General features: G+C 36.5%; 1 protein-coding gene across 1 annotated transcript in view; it reads left to right on the top strand.

The window, feature by feature from the left end:
* The window catches only part of SATL1 (spermidine/spermine N1-acetyl transferase like 1), a 44,946-nt gene that overhangs the window by 3,499 nt on the left and 22,261 nt on the right, over window positions 1-19,186 (top strand). Inside the window, 2 exon segments of the mRNA XM_059910404.1 lie at window positions 16,029-16,131; window positions 16,230-16,537. Of these exon segments, the coding sequence (XP_059766387.1) occupies window positions 16,029-16,131; window positions 16,230-16,537 (411 nt within the window).

The following is a 19,186-nucleotide window of genomic DNA, read 5'->3' as shown; positions in this document are numbered from 1 at the left end:
GCAGGAGGTGAGCAGTGGGTGAGTGAGCAAAGTTTCATCTGCTGCTCCCCATCTCTCCCCATCGCTCGCATTACTGCCTGAACCATATCCCCCATCCCCATCTGTGGAAAAACTGTCTTCCACGGAACTGGTTCCTGGTGCCTAAAAGGTTGGGGACCACTGATCTATAGCCCTTGAGGAGGAACTAAATGTCCTTGACTTTGTTTAATGGCTAAACTATTATTATTTTGCCTTGCTTGACTGTTTTCCTTTCTTTCTGCATTTTCTCACTTCTCTGATTAAATGTACTCTTTGGAACTCGGGGAAGCTTAGGAGGCTACAGTTTTTCTATAGACAAGAAGCAGGCGGAGGACATGGAGGGGTACTGTTCTGAGAAGGCTCCATCGGGTCCTGCTCGGTTACAATTATATGACTTAAGTTTTTAAAAGCATCACATTGGCTACTGAGAAAATATTTCAAGGGTAAAGAGTAGAAGCAGGGGGACAGTAGAAAGCTATCATGGCCTTCTGGTTTCAGCTCCCATATGTGAAGAGCTTGTAAGTCATCACTCCCATCCTTACAACAAGGAAAAGGCTGAACAAACTGAAGATCAGTGATTTTCTTAGACCCATCAGAGAATTGAGGTCACAGGCCAAGTCATTGCCCCCAAAACTAGAGTGACAGGTGAACATAGAAAATAAAAGTCCAGATTGTCTTATCTGGAATAGAAGCCACTGGAGCCAGTAACTGGTAGAAACACTTAAATGCTAATTGAAGAATTGCTGGAAGCTGAACATCCACCAGCTGGAGAGTTAAAAAACTCCTGGGGCCCAGTCTAGGGGGTGGGCACACTTTCATTAATTTTAACTCCAGGAGCCCCACCAGATTCTCATGGTGAAGATCAGAGGAAAATTTCTCATACTTTGGGCAGGTGGAGGGGAAAAGTAATCATACTGAAATATGACCAGAGGAAAATAACCACTTTGAAATGTCCATAGAGTTCTTTTCTCTGTAACAAAGGCCTGCCCTCAAGGGAAACTACTTTACCAGAGCCTTATCTGACTTAAGGGAAGGGCATTTAGGCAACTCCAGCCCCCTATAGTTTTCCTTTTTCAGATACAAGAGGTGAAAAAAAACTAAGAAATACTTCTGAAAGTCACAGCCCAAGGACTCAGGCCCATTAACAAAATGGGATCTAATCACAAGATTGTAGAATGCTTCCCCTCCCCAATACCTTACTGCCACATCAACAGGGTTGCAGTATAATAACAGTGGACTACAACTGAGAGAGCTGCAAGTCACAGACTTTATTTAAGGAGTCTCTAGGAAAATCCAAAGACAATAGGAGGCAAAAACAAGGACACTAGAGGACATTTTAGCCACTGACACCACAACTATAGCAAACAGTAAGTACAGCCTAACTCCAGCTAAACATAATATCTCACAGTAAAGGTCTACCTACATTAGCTCCTTCTACCTCATACATTATATCCAGTTTTCCAAAAAAAAAAAAAAAAAAATTAGCATGCTAAAAAAACATGCTAAAAAGCAGGGGAAAAAAAGTCTGAAAAGCAAACCAAAACAAGTATCAGAACCAGATTCAGATATGGCAGAGATTTCAGAATTATCAAATTGGCAATTTAAAATTACCGTGATTCATATGCTAAAGCTTCTAATGGAAAAAGTGGACAGCATGGAGGAATAGATGGGTCAGGTAAGCAGAAAAATGGATGCTCTAAGACAGTGTCAAATGAAATGCTGCAAAGCAAAACACTGTAACAGAAATAAAGGACACGTTTAATGGGCTTATTATTAGACTGGACATGGCTGGCGAAAGAATCTGAGCTAGAAAATATGTCAGTAGAGAAAGAGAGAGAGAGAGAGACCTCCATCAAGCTCATTGCCCCTTCAGTTATCACTATTTCTTTCTTCATAGCACACCTAGTTGGAAGAGTAACACTCATTCATTGCTTCTACTCCTTCACTTCTTATCCATTCCTCAGCCTATTGCAGTTTGATTCCACTTCCTTCATTTTACTGAAATCGAAACTGTACTCAATAAGTTTATATACAACTTAATTGTTGCTAAATCCAGTGGGTACTTTACAATCTTTATCTCCTGAGAACATTTACAGCATCTGACACTGGTGACCACTCCCTCTGGAAACTCTCTGCTCTCTTGGCCTCTGTGATGTCACTATCTTTCTGACTTTCCCCATACCTTTATGGACAATTCTTTTCAATCTTCTTCAGGTGCTTCTCTTCTTCCATTTAGTCTATATACATTGGTACTCCTTAGGACTCTATCATTGGGGTTTTAATCTTCTCACCTTCTATACTCTTTATTGAGTAACCTCGCTGTGATTGTGTCCTCGAATACCATGTCTTTGAAAGTAGGTCTAAATCTATCTCCAGCCCAGATTTCGAACTGCTAACTGAATATCTTTGCTTGGAAATTTCAAAGATACCTCAAATTTGATTATGACTGAACTCATAATTTTGCTTCCTTGCCTGCTCCTTTCCCTTCTTATTTGTCATGTTCCATTAAACTGTGCTCTTATCCATCTACTCACTAAAGCCCCAAACCTAGGGATCTTCCTATGACTTACCATCTCCCCCATCCTCACATGTAGTCAGTCACCAAGTCTTCTCACTTCTACCTTCTAAAGAATTCTTGAATGTGTCCCTTTCCCCCCTTTCTCCACAGCTTTACTTCAGAACCTCTTTTTTTTTTTCTTAAATCTAGATTAAAGTAACAATCTCTCAACTAGTTTTGGCTCTTTCCTCTTTTCATTAGATTTATCTCTAAAACACAAAACTTGTCACTGTTTTGCTTAAGTTCCTTCGATGGCTTTCAGTCACTTCTGGATAAAGCCAAACTCCTTAGCAAAGTCATGCCAAGTTCTTTCAAGATCTGGCTCCCCCTGACCTCTTCAACTTCATGTATTGCTACTCCTCCTTCCCTCACACTCTAAGCATTGAACAAGTTGCAGATTTCTGGAATCCTCCTTGCTTTTTGTTATCTCCAGATTTTCATAAAGGCTTCTTTTACTACCTGGAATACACCCCACTCTCCTTTAATATGAATAACCCCTATTTCTCAACTGTAACTTAGCTCAGAATGTCACTTCCTCCAAAAAGTCTTACTTGGCCCTTCAGTTTGAAACAGATGTTCTTTTTGTCTGCTCCTTTGGCAGCCTCTGCATATCTCTAGCACAGCACTTACACCGACTTTTTAATCTATCTATCTATCTACCTATCATCTATCTATCTCTCCAATAATACTGAAAACTTTGAGAGCAGAGATTTATCTTATTCATCTTTGTCTCCTCAGAGCCTAATGTAATATCTGTCTGACATATAGTAGATGATCAATAAAATTTTATGAATAAATGCTTAACTGAATGAATGCTTTTCCCCTTTATTCAATCTAATCTCCAAATTTCTACATTCTCCTTCACTCATTTCTTCCCTTTCTTATGAGCCAAACATTTCTCTTTTTTGATTTAATGTCTTAAAGACTTTTGTCTTTAAGTTTTCCACTGGGAGAAAACTTTGTGTGTTTGTGTGTGTGTGTATACATATACACACACATATATATTCAAATAACTTTTATGTTGTTATTACTGAAATAGAATACTCATTCATTAGAGTTCATATACTTTTAGAGTTTTAATTCTGAGCACAGAAGAAATATTTGCTCCTGGTACAAGCTTATTTTATTTACTTCAAAAGCTCCCTAAAATATCTATTTCTTTCAGTTTATTTTTGTGTAATGCAAAGAGATTAATTTACTCTTTTCCATATAAGGTAATATACATACAGTATTTGCTTCATCATCATTTATAATTATAGAAAACAGGAGGAATTAAAATAATTTATTCATGCAAAAGAGTTATGTAACTACTAAATGGCAACGCAAGACAATGATATAAAATAACTTACATTATGGCATGGGTTGAAAAAATTCTGTAACAATTCAGTTTTTTTGTTTGTTTTTTAGTATCAGTTTTTCTGTTATTTGCCAACAGGATATGGAGGAAATTAAGATCATTAGATCACAAAATGTTAAAACTGTAAGCTGCTTTGTTTTACAAATGGTGAGAATGAGGTTCAGGGAAGTTAATGCCTTCAATCAAATCACACAGTTTAGATTAGGGGCTAATATGAATTAACATTTCTGTTTTCAGACCTGATACTATGAATAATAATAATAAATCCTACATTTGTATAGTGCTTTAAAGTTTAAAAAGTACTTTCAGATGCATTATCCTCTTTGATCCTCAAAACCATCTTTGAGGTAAGGCAAATATTACCCCCAATTTATAGATGAGAAAGCAGGTGAGGTGGAGGAAGGGCTTAAAGAGATTAAATAACCTCTCAAATTTATATAACTAGTAAAGATGTAGAGTTGGGACTAGGATTCAAGTCTTTTGGCTGTAAATCACACAATAAATCACAATAAACTAAATAGGAATCTGAATCAGCAAGTTAGTAACAAAAATTAATTCGCTCTTTAATTTAATTTTATCTTCTCCTTTTGGTAAAATACCTCACTAAAGAATTATAAAATGGCAGACTTTGAGGAAGTTGAGTTGATAAATTAAAATACTCCCTGAGTCTGTTTTCCAGTGTTTCAAAATAATTTTGAACTTTGATTCATGAGTCATTTTAACTATGGTGAATAATTTCCTATAATGGTATACATCAGCTTAAAATAACCAGCAGGGTGAAATTTGTAATGAGAGGAATAAAGGTCATCATTGGATATTTCAGCCTCTGGAGGTTTGCTCAAGTCTTGGGCAACTTATTAGGTACCTAGCCCTGTGCTAGGCCCTGAAGAGATTTTTTAAGACCAGGAGCAACACAGGATTACAATGAGTGAGGCATACTTAAATCTCTTAAACTACATCATGGGTCAAGCAATTCTTTCCCTTCAGAGTTCACTAAGAACCTTGAGCAGGCAGTTCACAATTTTTGAAGAAAATCACACATACAAATTTAAGGCATTGCTTAGCAATGGATCACATATTCGGTGAGGTCTTCAATGGAATAATTCAAGAAGGAATTGACTGGAATGTGGAAGGACAGTTTTAGTATTGCAAGTTTCATGGCATTGATACATTGCAAAGAAAACTTACAGTTTGCTAGTAAAAAGATTTGAAAAGTACTTGAGCATTCAAACACGGTTTTGGGGTTTTTTCCCTACAAGATATATATATATACACACATACATACATATGGTTTTTCATCTGAAATCTGTACATTGCATGTTATGTTACTGTAGATGTTTGGTTAAGCAAATTCCTATGGGCTCATTACAGATTGACTTTGAGATAAGTTCTCAAGTGTGCAGAGTTCAGAAATGTTATCTACCATTTACATAAGCCAATGGGCAATTCTCCATTATTTTTTCTCTCCCTACACACACACACAAAACTTTCCTGTTTTTCTACCTTCAAATGGAAGGAAGAAAAATCATGCTTCAGATTTAAGCAATACAGGGCTCTTTTTGCTTTTGCCTTCATTTTTGCCTGGCCAACTCCTAATCAGTTTCTTCCCAAGGAAGATACCTACTTTTCCACGTTAAAAGAAAACCCAACAAATTATTGGGTTACCCTGTGCTGCTCTCTCATAGCACCCTTTGATTCTTCTTCACAGTACGTATCACACCTTTTTCTCTAGGCAGATAGATATAATTTAATGTCTGTGTCCCCCAGGGACCACGCTGGCTTTGTGCACCAGTGTATTCCCAGTGCATAAAGTGATGTCTGGCACATAGGTAGGTACTCAGTACATATTTGTTTAATGAACAAAGTGGAGAAGAAAGCTGGCATTTATTGAACACCTGGTCCTATGCTAGACACTTTCACATAACTCACATTTATTCTTTATAACAGTTTTGTGAGGAAGATACTATTAGCACATTTATAAGAGGATGAAAGTCAGAGAGACTAAACAATTTTTCTAACATCACAAAATTATTAACTGGCAGTGTCAGGATTCAAACTGAGGATCCTCTGACTTCAAAGCTAGTGCTCTCACTCTACCATGTTGCTTCTTCTTTTATTTTAAATTGAGATATAATTGACATACAACATTGTGTAAGTTATATATCGCAACATGATCACTACAAGAGTGTTAGCTAACACCTCTATCATGTCACATAATTATCCTTTCATTTTTTTTTTGAGAACAGTTAAGATCTAGTCTCTTAGCAACTTTAAAGTTTATAATACAGTTTTGTTGTCTATAATCACTAGGCTGTGCATTAGATTTCCAGAACTTATTTACCTATTAGTTGCAAGTTTTTACCCTTAAAAAACATCTCCCCAGGTCCCCCATCTCCAAGCCCTTTACTACATTGCTTCAGTATCTGTTTAGTGTGACTTCTCTATTGACTCAGTGATGTAAAGGATGTACTAGCAAGCCATATTTAAAAGAAACAGAAGGAAGGAACAAGGCAAATATTTGAAGCTAAATACTTTCACTTCATTCCCAAATATCTAAATATCACAGAGAAAGTTGGATTACAAACAACTATCCAAATACATTTTTGTAGAGTAGCATATTGATAAATCATGGCATCAGTAGCACAGCCCTGAACTTTTAAAAACATATTTTATTTTGGGTATTTTTTAAATTTAAAAGGTAATATGTCTACAAATAAGAAATGCTGTAGAATGTGTGGAGAAAAGGGAGCCCTCCTACACTGTTGGTGGGAATGTAAATTGGTGCAGCCACTATGGAGAACAGTATGGAAGTTCCTTAAACAACTAAAAATAGAGCTACCATATGATCCAGCAATCCCACTTGTGGGCATATATTCAGAGAAAAACATAATTTGAAAAGATACATGCAACCCAATATTCATAGCAGTGCTATTTACAATAGCCAAGACATAGAAGCAACCTAAGTTTCCATCAACAGATGAATGGATAAAGATGTGGTACATATATACAATAGAATATTACTCAGCCATAAAAAGGAATGAAATAGTGCCATTTGCAGCAACACGGATGGACCTAGAGATTATCATACTAAGTGAAGTAAATCAGACAAAGAAAGACAAATATTATATGCTATTGCTTATATGTGGAATCTAAAAAATACAAATGAACTTATTTACAAAACAGAAAGAGACTCACAGACATAGAAAACAAACTTATGGTTACCAAAGGGGATGTGGGATAAATTAGGAGTATGGGGTTAACAGATATGTACTACTATATATAAAACAGATAAACAACAAGGATTTACTGTATAGCACAGGGAACTGTATTCAATATTTTGTAATAACTTATAATGGAAAAAATATGAAAAACAATATATATATATATATGTATAACTGAATCACTTTGCTGTACACCTGAAACTAATGCAATATTGCAAGTCAACTATACTCCAATAAAAAGGTAATATATGCTCCTAATTTAAAAAAGTCAAACAATACAGAAGTGTATAAAGTAAAACCCCAAATCCCTTACCTTCTCTCCCAATCCTACTCTTGGGCAGTAACCAGATTTGACAGTTTGATGTGTTGTGAACATGCCTTTTTTGTTTCTGAAAAATCATCTACACTTTCCATTAAAAAACTGTCATGAAACTCATAATTGACAGTTATTACGACAGTGAGTCCAGATGTTGGTAAATGTTTTGCATTTAGTGTGCTTGTTCTTAGAGCACATCTTCTTCATAATAATTGAGATGCAGGGTTCAAAGGGCCACGCAAAGTTCATATAGTTCTTCCTACTTTAGGAAACCTGTTCTTCCGCCTTCTTTTCTTTCTTTCATATAGTCATTCATTTATTTATTTACTCCAGTATGTATTGAGTGCCTACTATATGTCTGGCACTGGGAATACAATCGTGAACAAGATAGACGTGGTCCCTGCTCTCGTTACAGGTTAGAGGGAAGAGACAAATATACTATTTTAACTCAGGGTGATGAATAGTATGAGAGAATGTGCTTCTTAAACTTTAGTGCACAGCAGAATCACTTGGGATTCTGGCTAAATTGCAGGCTGGTCCTACACCAGACCCACTGAATCTGGAGGGTGGATACTAGAAATTTGCATTGTAATAAGCTCCCAGGTGGTTCCAATGGGAGTGTTTTCTTTCTGTGACATATAGAGGAAGAAGGGGTGCAATAGGGAGTGAGTGGGGGGCAAGTTTGTTTAAAGGGAGTCAGGGAAGACTTCTGCAAACAGTATGTCTAAATTGAGACTTGAACAGTGAGTCAGAATTAACTAGGCAATTGGAAGTTGAAGTTTGGGAAGTGGGTAAGTGCATAAGAAGAGAGACTTGCCTGAATCTGAGAGGGAGAGGGCCTACACTCAATAAATGAAAGAAGTTCAATATGGTTAAAGAATACAGTTTGAGGAGGGTAGGTAAATGACAGATGTGTAGGTGGGTAAGAACCCCCATGGAAAGGGTAGCTTGAGGTGATAACCAAGGTTGGTACCACAGGGATTGTTAACATTTAGAGGAAGTGTGGAGGAGGAAGAGGTCAAGAAGACTAACAAGGGCCATTCAATTATTTTCTGTCATATCCTTGGTCAATTAACTATCTCTTTTTTTCCATTTATACATATATCATTTTCTCTCTAAATATAAAAATAATCCCTTACATTTGTACTTTCTTATACATTTTTTCTTTTGAGTGGACCCTCACAACAAATCTGTGAGGTAGTTTGGGCAGGAATTATTATTTCCATTTTACATATGAGAAAACTATGGCTCATAGAAGTTAAATTTCTTAAGGCCTCAAATTTGCTAAGAAACACAGAATTGATTCTTGAACTAGGATTTTTTATGTTCATTATGATTTGTTTTGGGGTTTGTTGATGTCAAGTTCAATGTTCTTGTACTCTCTATTTCCCTATTTGAGGGTATTATGAATTCTGACTTTATCTTCCAAAATTCTATACATTCCAGCCAGCTGAAAGCCATTACAAAGTTGAGCATATCATCACCAAACTAGTGATGATGGCACAGGGCCCAGGGCCAACTTAAGCAGGACCTATTCTTTTTCACCTCTCTCTGTGATGGATAACTCTAAATTTTTTGTAACAGATAGGCTTGTAGAAGAAAAAGAGTGTGTCTTAGAGTATATGTTGAAAAATCACCAGCATCTTTTGAGTACTTATTAACTAAGCACAATATTCATGGTAATAACCTTTTCTATAACAGCCCAGGATATTACAGAAGATAGTTTACTGCTATGATTTTCAGTTTCAAAGTTCAAATGAAGCAGAACTCTCTCATCAAACACCATTGACATAAACTCAGTTTCTGGAAATGTGCTTCCTTTAACTTTGCTTCCTTCTATTTTGCATATTTCCTAATAACTCCAAAGGGAACTGAATTATCAATTTCATCAACTTTCTTATCCTTTTTAGTCTGCTTTCACCCCATAATTATGTTCTTCTTAAGAGCTTCTAATTTTACCTTTCATTTTCTCCAAGAATATTACTTCTACACTAGAGGTGGAAAAAGACTGTCATTATTCCTGTTTTAGAGTTGGGATTTCCTTTTAAACTGGGGACATTTCAGAAAGATAATAACTAAGTGGCTAAAGGTTAGTAAGATTAGTGGGTACAATAAAGGGGAAGAGAAAATAAAATTTCTTTGGGGCCATAGCTACAGTATCAGTCCCCTGCCTCCACCATACTCTGGAGGGAGAGGCTTTCCCAGAGAACTAGTTCAGGAGCAGGGATATTTGAAGAGACTAGAAAGGTAAGATTATAATAATATTTAATTGGGTTACTAGGCAGTTTAAAAGGAGGAGTCTTTGAAGGGGAAAAAGCAGGATTTAAGTTACATTAAATTTCTTAATAAGAATTAAAGCAAGGATAAGTAATTTCATAAATATTTCTTGAATTATTTTATTCTAGTACTTGAATTTTTTTCTTTTTAGTCTTTTTTTCATTGAAGTATAGTGGTTCAGTTTTATATATATATATATATATATATATATATATATATATATACAGTTTTTCAGATTCTTTTCCATTATAGGTTATTACAAGATATTGAATATAGTTCCCTGTACTGTATAATATGTCCTTGTTGTTTATTTATTTTATATATGGTAGTGTGTATCTGTTAATCCCAAGCTCCTATATTATCCCTCTCCTGCTTTCCCCTTTGGTAACCATGAATTTGTTTTCTATGTCTGTGAGTCTCTTTCTGTTTTGTAAATAAGTTCATTTGTATCATTTGTAAAGATTCCACATATAAATGATATCAAATGATATTTTTCTTTGTCTGACTTACTTCACTTAGTATGATCATCTCTTGTTCCATCCATGTTGCTGCAAATGGTATTATTTCATTCTTTTTATGGCTGAGTAGTATTCCATTGTGTATATATACCATATCTTCTTTATCCATTCATTTGTTGATGGCATTTAGGTTGCTTCCATGTCTTAGCTATTGTAAATAATGTGGCTATGAACATTGGGGTGCATGTATCTTTTCTAATTAGAGTTTTTGTCTTTTCCTGATATATGCGCAGGAGTAAGATTGCAGGATCTTATGGTAGCTCTACTTTTAGTTTTTAAAGGAAACACCATACTATTTTCCATAGTGGCTGCACCAGTTTACTTGGATTTTTCCTTTTAGTCTTTTTAAAACTTGAAGTATAGTTGAGTTACAATATTGTATTAGATTCAAGTGTACAGCATAGTGATGCAGTATTTTTGCAGATTATACTCCATTATAAGTTATTACAAGATCCTTTTAGTTTTTTATTCATTTAATGTAAACATAAATTTATCCTGATTTTACTCTTTGTTATTAAAATAAAATGGAAAAACCCAGAAATTTTAAATATCATTAATTGCTACTAATGGTATCAAAAAACTCTTTTTAAGGATAGCTTTACTCCACCAATTTCCTCTGATTCTCCTTAAGATATTTGAGGAGTTAGAATTAAGAAAAATTTTTTTTAACTTGAAAAGAAAGTTCTAACTTGACACTCCCTGGATATTTGCTGAAACTTGTATACTGAGGAAGATCATTTGCCTAAGAGTCCTATATATCAAATGCCAGGTATTCAAGCATCTTAAGTAGAGCTTTTGTCTGGGCTTCATCTACTGCTATTTTTCCAAAAAATTTCTGGGTTTTTCCGGAATATTTAAAGTGATATTTATTTAAAAATTTATTGCACAAATATGTTCACTGGAAAGTTGTTTGATACCACAAAACTGGAAACAATTAAAATGCACATCAAATATGAGGTTGATTAAATAAAAGAAAGCATATACATGAAGAGTGAAGTGACTGCATCTGGTTCAGAACAGTGGGCTCAGGAGGTCACACTAGTCCTGAGTTTGAATCTTGACTCAACCATTTCCAAGTTGTGCGATCTCAGGCAGGTTAACTTCTCTAAGCCTCAGTTTCCTTCTCTATGAAACTGGGATCATTGTGCCTACCTCACTGCGAGGATTAAATGGGATTATGTATATAAAACATGTGTCATAGTACCTGAAACTTGATAAATGCAGGGCTCAAACAATTTGGCACATGGTTGGTGTTTAATAAAGATTTGTTGAATGATAGCAAATTTTAAAAAGTGTTATATGTTATGCTATAGCAGCTGGGGAAGACTAATAATACATTGTTAAGTAAAGAAAGATAGTTACTATGATGTCAATTTTATTTAAAAAATTATATATACATATATATATATAGAGAGAGAGAGAGAGGGAGAGAGAGAGAGGGAGAGAGAGAAATATATAGAGAGAGACAAAAGATAGTTTTGAATCATTGAAATGTAAAAAATGGTTATGTACAGATAGGACTCTGAAAGATTTTTAATTTCTATTTTATGCATTTCTTAGGTAACTCAAATGTCTCCCAGTCTTCTGGAGCCATTTATTCCTGTAATAACCAAATGTCTTGAGTTCCTACCCCAGGTAACGGCAGGGTCTATGCTCTCTACCCACCCCTCTTCCTCTAAGGTAACCTTCTTCTTAGATACCTGTTCATGAATTAGTCCAAGCTTCAGTTTTCCCAGTCCCTGGGTTCAACTCCTGCAGCTGCTGTCTTCTTTCAGCACCTCTGTCAGGCATGCAGCCTTCATCTCTCCATTTTCATGGCCCCAAACCACCAAGGCTAGTCTAGTGACTTTCACTAAATTACTGGTAAGTGTTTTTCCACAGAACATCTAATAGGAAACAATTTAAAACTGAATACTGAAACCCTAAAGAGAACATTTACTGGCTATCTTGTGCCCTAGACCTTAGCCTACCACCATTTGGCCAGGTACTGCTCCTCAAGCCAAGAATTCTTCCTTTCCATTTAATTTCTCTTTTCCTAGTTCCTGAAACACCCAGCCTCTTTCTCCAGATTGCTCCCTGGAAAAAAAATCCAAGTTCTTCTTTTTATATGCAAAGGAATCTAATTTTCAGTCCTCATCCCAGACTAGTCTCTGGCTGGACCCAACTTGCCTTTCACATAAGGTTACTGTTGGGGAACTTTTCTAAACAAAAAAACCATGCACCCCTGATCTACACCCTCAGCTAAGCAAAGAGACAGCATAAGCAAAGTCATGATTTTCCCTTAATTGGAAATTTGCTGATAATATCTGGAAAGGAAGAAAATTCATATTCTTGGATGTGCTCAATTTTAACCAGTGCAAAATCTAGAGGTAATTTTTTGTCTGTCTGTTACAGATATTTTCCAAATGTTTTACAATGAGCATGTATTCTTAATAAAATAAAATACAACAAATATTATAAAAATATTAATCTGTTCATTGATGAATGTCTTAAGTTTTCATTTCAGAAAATATCCCCATATGTTAGTTCTGTTCTCCTTGCCTTAAGTGCTTCCTCACCCCGCTCCCCACCTCCTGCCTTTTCTTTTTCTTTCTTTTTGTTTGTTTGCATTTTACAGGGGTAAAAATAAAAAGCTTGTGAACTTAAAAGGGACAGGAAAAAGATGGGCTCTGAGGTATAGGGAGATTCCAACAAATTTGTCTGCTTGCTATAGATGAAAATTATATAAACGTCTTTCTCAATTGTGAATATTCATTTAGATGAAACCAAGCTGGGGTCAGAATTCCAAATGCTGGATTTTACATAGCATCTTCAGAAAAGGGGGTCTAATGTATTGTAGTAATTAGAGTTTAAGTGCATAAACATATCCATGTTTTTAGACCTATGGGAGGTGGCTTATACATCATACTAAATTAAAAACATTTTGGTAGAGCAGACCATGAACACACATTTTGAATTCTTAGAATTTGGCAGGTATTGGCTTACAAAATTTACCACCTAGACTAGATCTGTAATAAAAGATCTGTATGTTAAGACTAAAATTATATTTTAGAAAATTTCTGATAATATCTGGAAATGATAAAGACCTGAAATTTAAATAATATGTACACTTTTATTAAATATAAACAAGATTGCAATGTTTGTTTGTTCCTAAACTGGATTACATTTCCACCTTGTGGCAAAGACTTATTATTGATGCTTTTGTTTAAATATTGCAAAAAACTATTTTTTCCCTGATAATATATCAGTTATAGTGTGGAGATAATTTGCATGGCTGATGGAGACAGTCTCATTCTGTTTCTAAGATGGAACAAGTTGTGTTAATAAGTAACTGTGAGCAAGAATATGCATTTTCGTGCAACCCCTTAAAATCACCATTGTATAATGTTAAAAAAAACATTAAAAATTAAAAACAAACTAACACCCAAATCACCTTCAAGTGATGGAAAGTTCATGAGCCAAAGTACAAAAGAAACTTGTTAAAAATTCTAGATCACTAAACTATAATTTTTAATTTTACCCCTTTAAGGCATCAGCCAGAAACCTAACACATGTCTCTTCCTCTTATAAAGCAAAAAACCAACGTCAGTCATCCCCACAATAAGTTATGAAAGTGATTTGATTTTGTAAAGCAAACAGCAAAATTCCTTCACCTCTTTTCTGGCATTTCAGAAAAGCCAAAATGAGAACTGGGTTTTCCTTATTTTGTCTGGTGTTTCAGTTGTGTGACTTAAATCAAGTTACCTAACCTCTCTGAATCTCAGTTCCTTTACCTGAAAAATGAACATAATAATATAATCTACCTCACTGGATTATTGTGAGCATTAAGTGAGCTAATATAAGTAAATTGTTCCTTAGAACCATGCCTAACACCACAGGAAGCATTCATAAAATTTTAGCTCTCATTGTTATTACAGGTTGATCAAGATCAGGAATGTACCTACATTTAATTTGTGTTAGGTTTGGCATAGCTCTGCGATGTGACTTGATTTGTCTGTCATGCTAAGAAGGTGGGCTCTCTAGTTTTCATTCATAGCTAGTATAGGCAAAATGGTGAATGTACTCTTTAGTTCTATTCGAAACTTCCATCTATGGGATGGGCCTTGGACTCTCCCCATCTGGCATGTATTAAATTTGGAAAATTAATCTTTCTAAGTTCCAGTTTCTTTATTGATGAAAATGGGGAACAAGAGTATATATCTCACAGGGTTGCTTTGATGATTAAATAAGTTATGCATACCTAAAGACCTTTTCACAAAGTGTGAGACTTCACAGCTTCAACCAATGTTTTCTGGTATGTTTAGAAAATAAAAGACACTCCATCTACAACAATATTAGCACCAGTTATATAATATACATTGTTGAGGAAGTGAGCCAACAGATAAAAAGATGGGAGAGGGCTTCCTTAGTGGCGCAGTGGTTAGGAATCCGCCTGCCAATGCAGGGGACACGGGTTCGAGCCCTGGGCCAGGAGGATTCCACGTGCCGCGGAGCAGCTGAGCCCGTGCGCCACAACTACTGAGGCCCTCGCGCCTAGAGCCTGTGCTCCACGACGAGAGAAGCCACCGCAATGAGAAGCCCGCGCACCACAATGAAGACCCAATACAGCCAAAAAACAAACAAATAAATAAATAAATTTATATAAAAAAAAAGATGGGAGAAGGAATTCTGAAAGGGGAGATGGGGTGAATGGACAATATACCTGATCTTACAGATGTGGGGGGTGGAGAATAAGCATAGCGTGTGTAAGGGGCAGGATAGTGTGATGGTAAAAACCGTGGAATTGGAATCAGATAGACGTGGGTCTGAATTCAGGCTCTTTGCCAACTGTTCAGGTCTTGGTTAGGTTGCCAAACCTTTTGAATCAGTTTCCTTAGAATTGGGGATAATAGGGTTGCTGTGGAATTGAATGACAAAATGTAAAGTGCCTCCCACTGAACCTAGGTCATAAAATAACTCAATAAATAGTAGCCATAGTTATTCTTAATTATTTGTAAAGAAATATTTTCTTCATTAGGGACTTGAGCACCTCAATAGGAGAACACTTTTTTAAGCATTCTATTTTCTATGGTGTGGGGAAAAGGTAATAAGTGGAAGTCAGAACAGAGATAGGAAGTGAATTATTTCAGGGCTGGGGCATGGGGAAAACAGAAAGGGTTAGGGCAAATATCCTTACATTTGTTGGTTAAAACAGTGGACACTCTCAGGGTGAGTGTCAAGCATATGCTCTGAGATTCCTCCCAGCTTTTTGCTTCAGCCTCTTAAGCTCTTGGGAGGAGGAAATAAAGTGGTGTAGCGGCCCCTGCCTCGCCCCTTTCCCACCACGTGGGGGAGCACGTACACACGTAAATAAAGACATTGTGACTTCATCACTGTGACGCAGTGATGGTGCAAGGTGGTGAGGCAGTAATACTCTCCCAGGGTCATTTTCTTCTTCCCCTCACTACCAGCCTGTTGGCAGGGAAAGGCCAGATGACAACCTGAAACCCAGCCAAGCCTACAGCTGTGATAGCTGGTGAGGTCAACTCCAGCAAATCGGAGGCATCAATAATCTTCTTTAGGTAGCACTCCTTTATTTTTCCCATTCTCATCTTGATAGAAGGGTATCTCGAAGAACGAATCAAGTTGAGATAAAATAGAAACATCCTACAGCCTCCCACCACAGCACTGTAGTTAAGGGCTCCTGTTACATGAAGGCACTTAGTCATTGGCCAACCAGTCGTCTGCCAACCCATCATCCACCAACTAGTTCTAAGCCAAATAGCCCTCAGCCAACGAATCAACTGGGTATGAATCAAGCTTACCAGACATGAACCAGCCAGGCACGATCTTACTTGGTATGAACCAATTGGACATGAACCAACCAAGTACAAGCCAACCTGACACTAACCAACTGGGTCAACCAGGCACGAGGCAACTAGGCCTGTGCCAAATAAGCATGAGGCAACCTGGCACATGCATGCAGGCCTGAGTCAACTAGGCATGAGGCAAACAGTCGTGAGCCAATCAAGCACGACCCAATCAAGCACAAGTCAGCCAGGCCTGAGTCAATCAGGCATGAGTCAACTGCAACCAGGCCTGAGCCAATCCAGCATGAGTGAACCAGGTATGAGGCAACCATGCCCAAGCCAATCCAGCACGAATCAACAAGGCATGAGGCAACCAGGCCCAAGCCAATCCAGCACAAGTCAACCAGGCCCAAGCCAGTCAGGCACAAGCCAAACAGGCAGGAGACAATCAAGCATGAGGCAACCAAGTGTGAATTCTTTCCGAGTAAGACCTGCGGAGGCTCGAAACTGCCTATGTTTTCCTCAAAGAGTTTTATAGTGTCTGGCCTTTAATCCATTTTGAGTTTATTTTTGTGTATGGTGTTAGGGAGTGTTCTAATTTCATTCTTTTACATGTACCTGTCCAGTTTTCTCAGCACCACTTATTGAAGAGGCTGTCTTTTCTCCATTGTATATTTTTGCCTTCTTTGTCATAGATTAGGTGACCATAGGTATGTGGGTTTACCTCTGGGCTTTCTGTCCTGTTCCATTGAGCTATATTTCTGTTTTTGTGCCAGTACCATAGTGTCTTGATTCCTGTAGCTTTGTAGTATAGTCTGAAGTCAGGGAGCCTGATTCCTCCAGCTCCATTTTTCTTTCTCAAGATTGCTTTGGCTATTCGGGGTCTTTTGTGTTTCCATACAAATTGTAAAATTTTTTGTTCTAGTTCTGTGAAAAATGCCATTGGTAATTTGATAGGGATTGCATTGACTCTGTAGATTGCTTTGGGTAGTATAATCATTTTCACAAAATTGATTCTTCCAATCCAAGAACATGGTATATCTCTCCATCTGTTTGTGTCATCTTTGATTTCTTTCATCAGTATCATAATTTTCTGAGTACAGGTCTTTTGCCTCCTTTGGTAGCCCTAGGTATTTTATTCTTTTTGTTGCAATGGTAAAGGGGAATGTTTCCTTAATTTCTCTTTCCAATCTTTCATTGTTAGTGTATAGGAATGCAAGAGTTTTCTGTATATTAATTTTGCATCCTGTGACTTTACTGCATTCATTGATTAGCTCTAGTAGTTTTCTGGTAGCATCTTTAGAATTTTCTATGTATAGTATCATGTCATCTGCAAACAGTGACAGTTTTAGTTCTTCTTTTCCAATTTGGATTCATTTTATTTCTTTTTCTTCTCTGATTGCTGTGGCTAGGGCTTCCTAAACTGTGTTGAATAACAGTGGTGAGAGTGGATATCCTTGTCTTGTTCCTGATCTTAGAGGAAATGCTTTCAGTTTTTCACCATTGAGAATGATGTTTGCTGTGGGTTTGCCATATATGGGCTTTATTATGTTGAGGTAGGTTCCACCTATGCCCACTTTCTGGAGAGTTTTTTTTTTTTTATCATAAATGGGTGTTGAATTTTGTCAAGAGCTTTTTCTGCATCTAATGAGATGATCATATGGTTTTTATTCTTCAATTTTTTAATATGGTATATCACATTGATCGATTTGCATATATTGAAGAATCCTTGCATCCCTGGGATAAACCCCACTTGTTCAAGGTGTACGATCCCATTAATGTGTTATTGGATTCTGTTTGCTAGTATTTTGTCGAGGATTTTTGTGTCTATGTTCATCAGTGATATTGGCCTCTAATTTTTTTTTGTGACATCTTTGTCTGGTTTTGGTATCAGGGTGATGGTGGCCTCGTAGAATGAGTTTGGGAGTGTTCCTCCTTCTGTTAAATTTTGGAAGAGTTTGAGAAGGATAAGTGTTAGCTCTTCTCTCAGTGTTTGATAGAATTTGTCTGTGAAGCCATCTGGTCCTGGACTTTTGTTTGCTGGAAGATATTTAATCACAATTTCAATTTCAGTACTTGTGTATAGTCTGTTCTTCATATGTTCTGTTCCTTCCTGGTTCAGTCTTGGAAGGTTGTACTTTTCTAAGAATTTGTCCATTTCTTCCAGGTTGTCCATTTTATTGGCATATAGTTTCTTGTAGTAGTCTCTTATGATCCTTTGTATTTCTGTGGTGTCCGTTGTAAATTCTTCTTTTTCATCTCTAATTTTATTGATTTGAGTCCTCTCCCTTTTTTTCTTGATGAGTCTGGCTAAAGGATTATCAATTTTGTTTATCTTCTCAAAGAATCAGCTTTTAGTTTTATTGATCTTTGCTATTGGTGTCTTCATTTCTATTTCATTTATTTCTACTGTGATCTTTATGATTTCTTTCCTTCTACTAACTTCCGGGTTTTTCTTTTGTTCTCCTTTCTCTAGTTGTTTTAGGTGTAATATTCAGTTGTTTATTTGAGGTTTTTCTTGTTTCTTGAGGTAGGATTGTATTGCAATAAACTTCCTGCTTAGAACTGCTTTTGTTGCATCCCATAGGTTTTGGGTCATCGTGTGTTTTTGTCATTTTTTTTTCTGGGTATGTTTTGATTTCCTCTTTGATTTCTTCAGTGATCTCTTGGTTATTTAGTAGCGTATTGTTTAGCCTCCATGTATTTGCATTTTTTACAGTTTTTGTTTTTCCTGTAATTGACTTCTAATCTCATAACATTGTGGTCAGAAAAGATGCTTGAAACGATTTCAATTTTCTTAAATTTACAGAGGTTTGATTGCTGACCCAAGATGCGATCTATCCTGGAGAATGTTCCATGAGCACTTGAGAAGAAAGTGTATTCTGCCACTTTTGGGTGGAATGTCTTATAAATATCAATTAAATCTATTTGGTTTATTGTGTCATTTAAAGCTTGTGTTTCCTTTTTTATTTTCTGTCCGGGTGATCTGTTAATTGGTGTAAGTGGGGTGTTAATGTCTCCCACTATTATTGTGTTACTGTCGGTTTCCCGTTTTATGGCTACTAGCATTTGCTTTATGTATTGAAGTGCTCCTATGTTGGTTGCATAAATATTTACAATTATCTTCCTCTTG

This window comes from Balaenoptera ricei, chromosome X (assembly GCF_028023285.1).
Source record: "Balaenoptera ricei isolate mBalRic1 chromosome X, mBalRic1.hap2, whole genome shotgun sequence".
Classification (NCBI taxonomy): Eukaryota; Metazoa; Chordata; class Mammalia; order Artiodactyla; family Balaenopteridae; genus Balaenoptera; species Balaenoptera ricei.
This window is presented reverse-complemented; position numbering and strand designations above follow the sequence as displayed.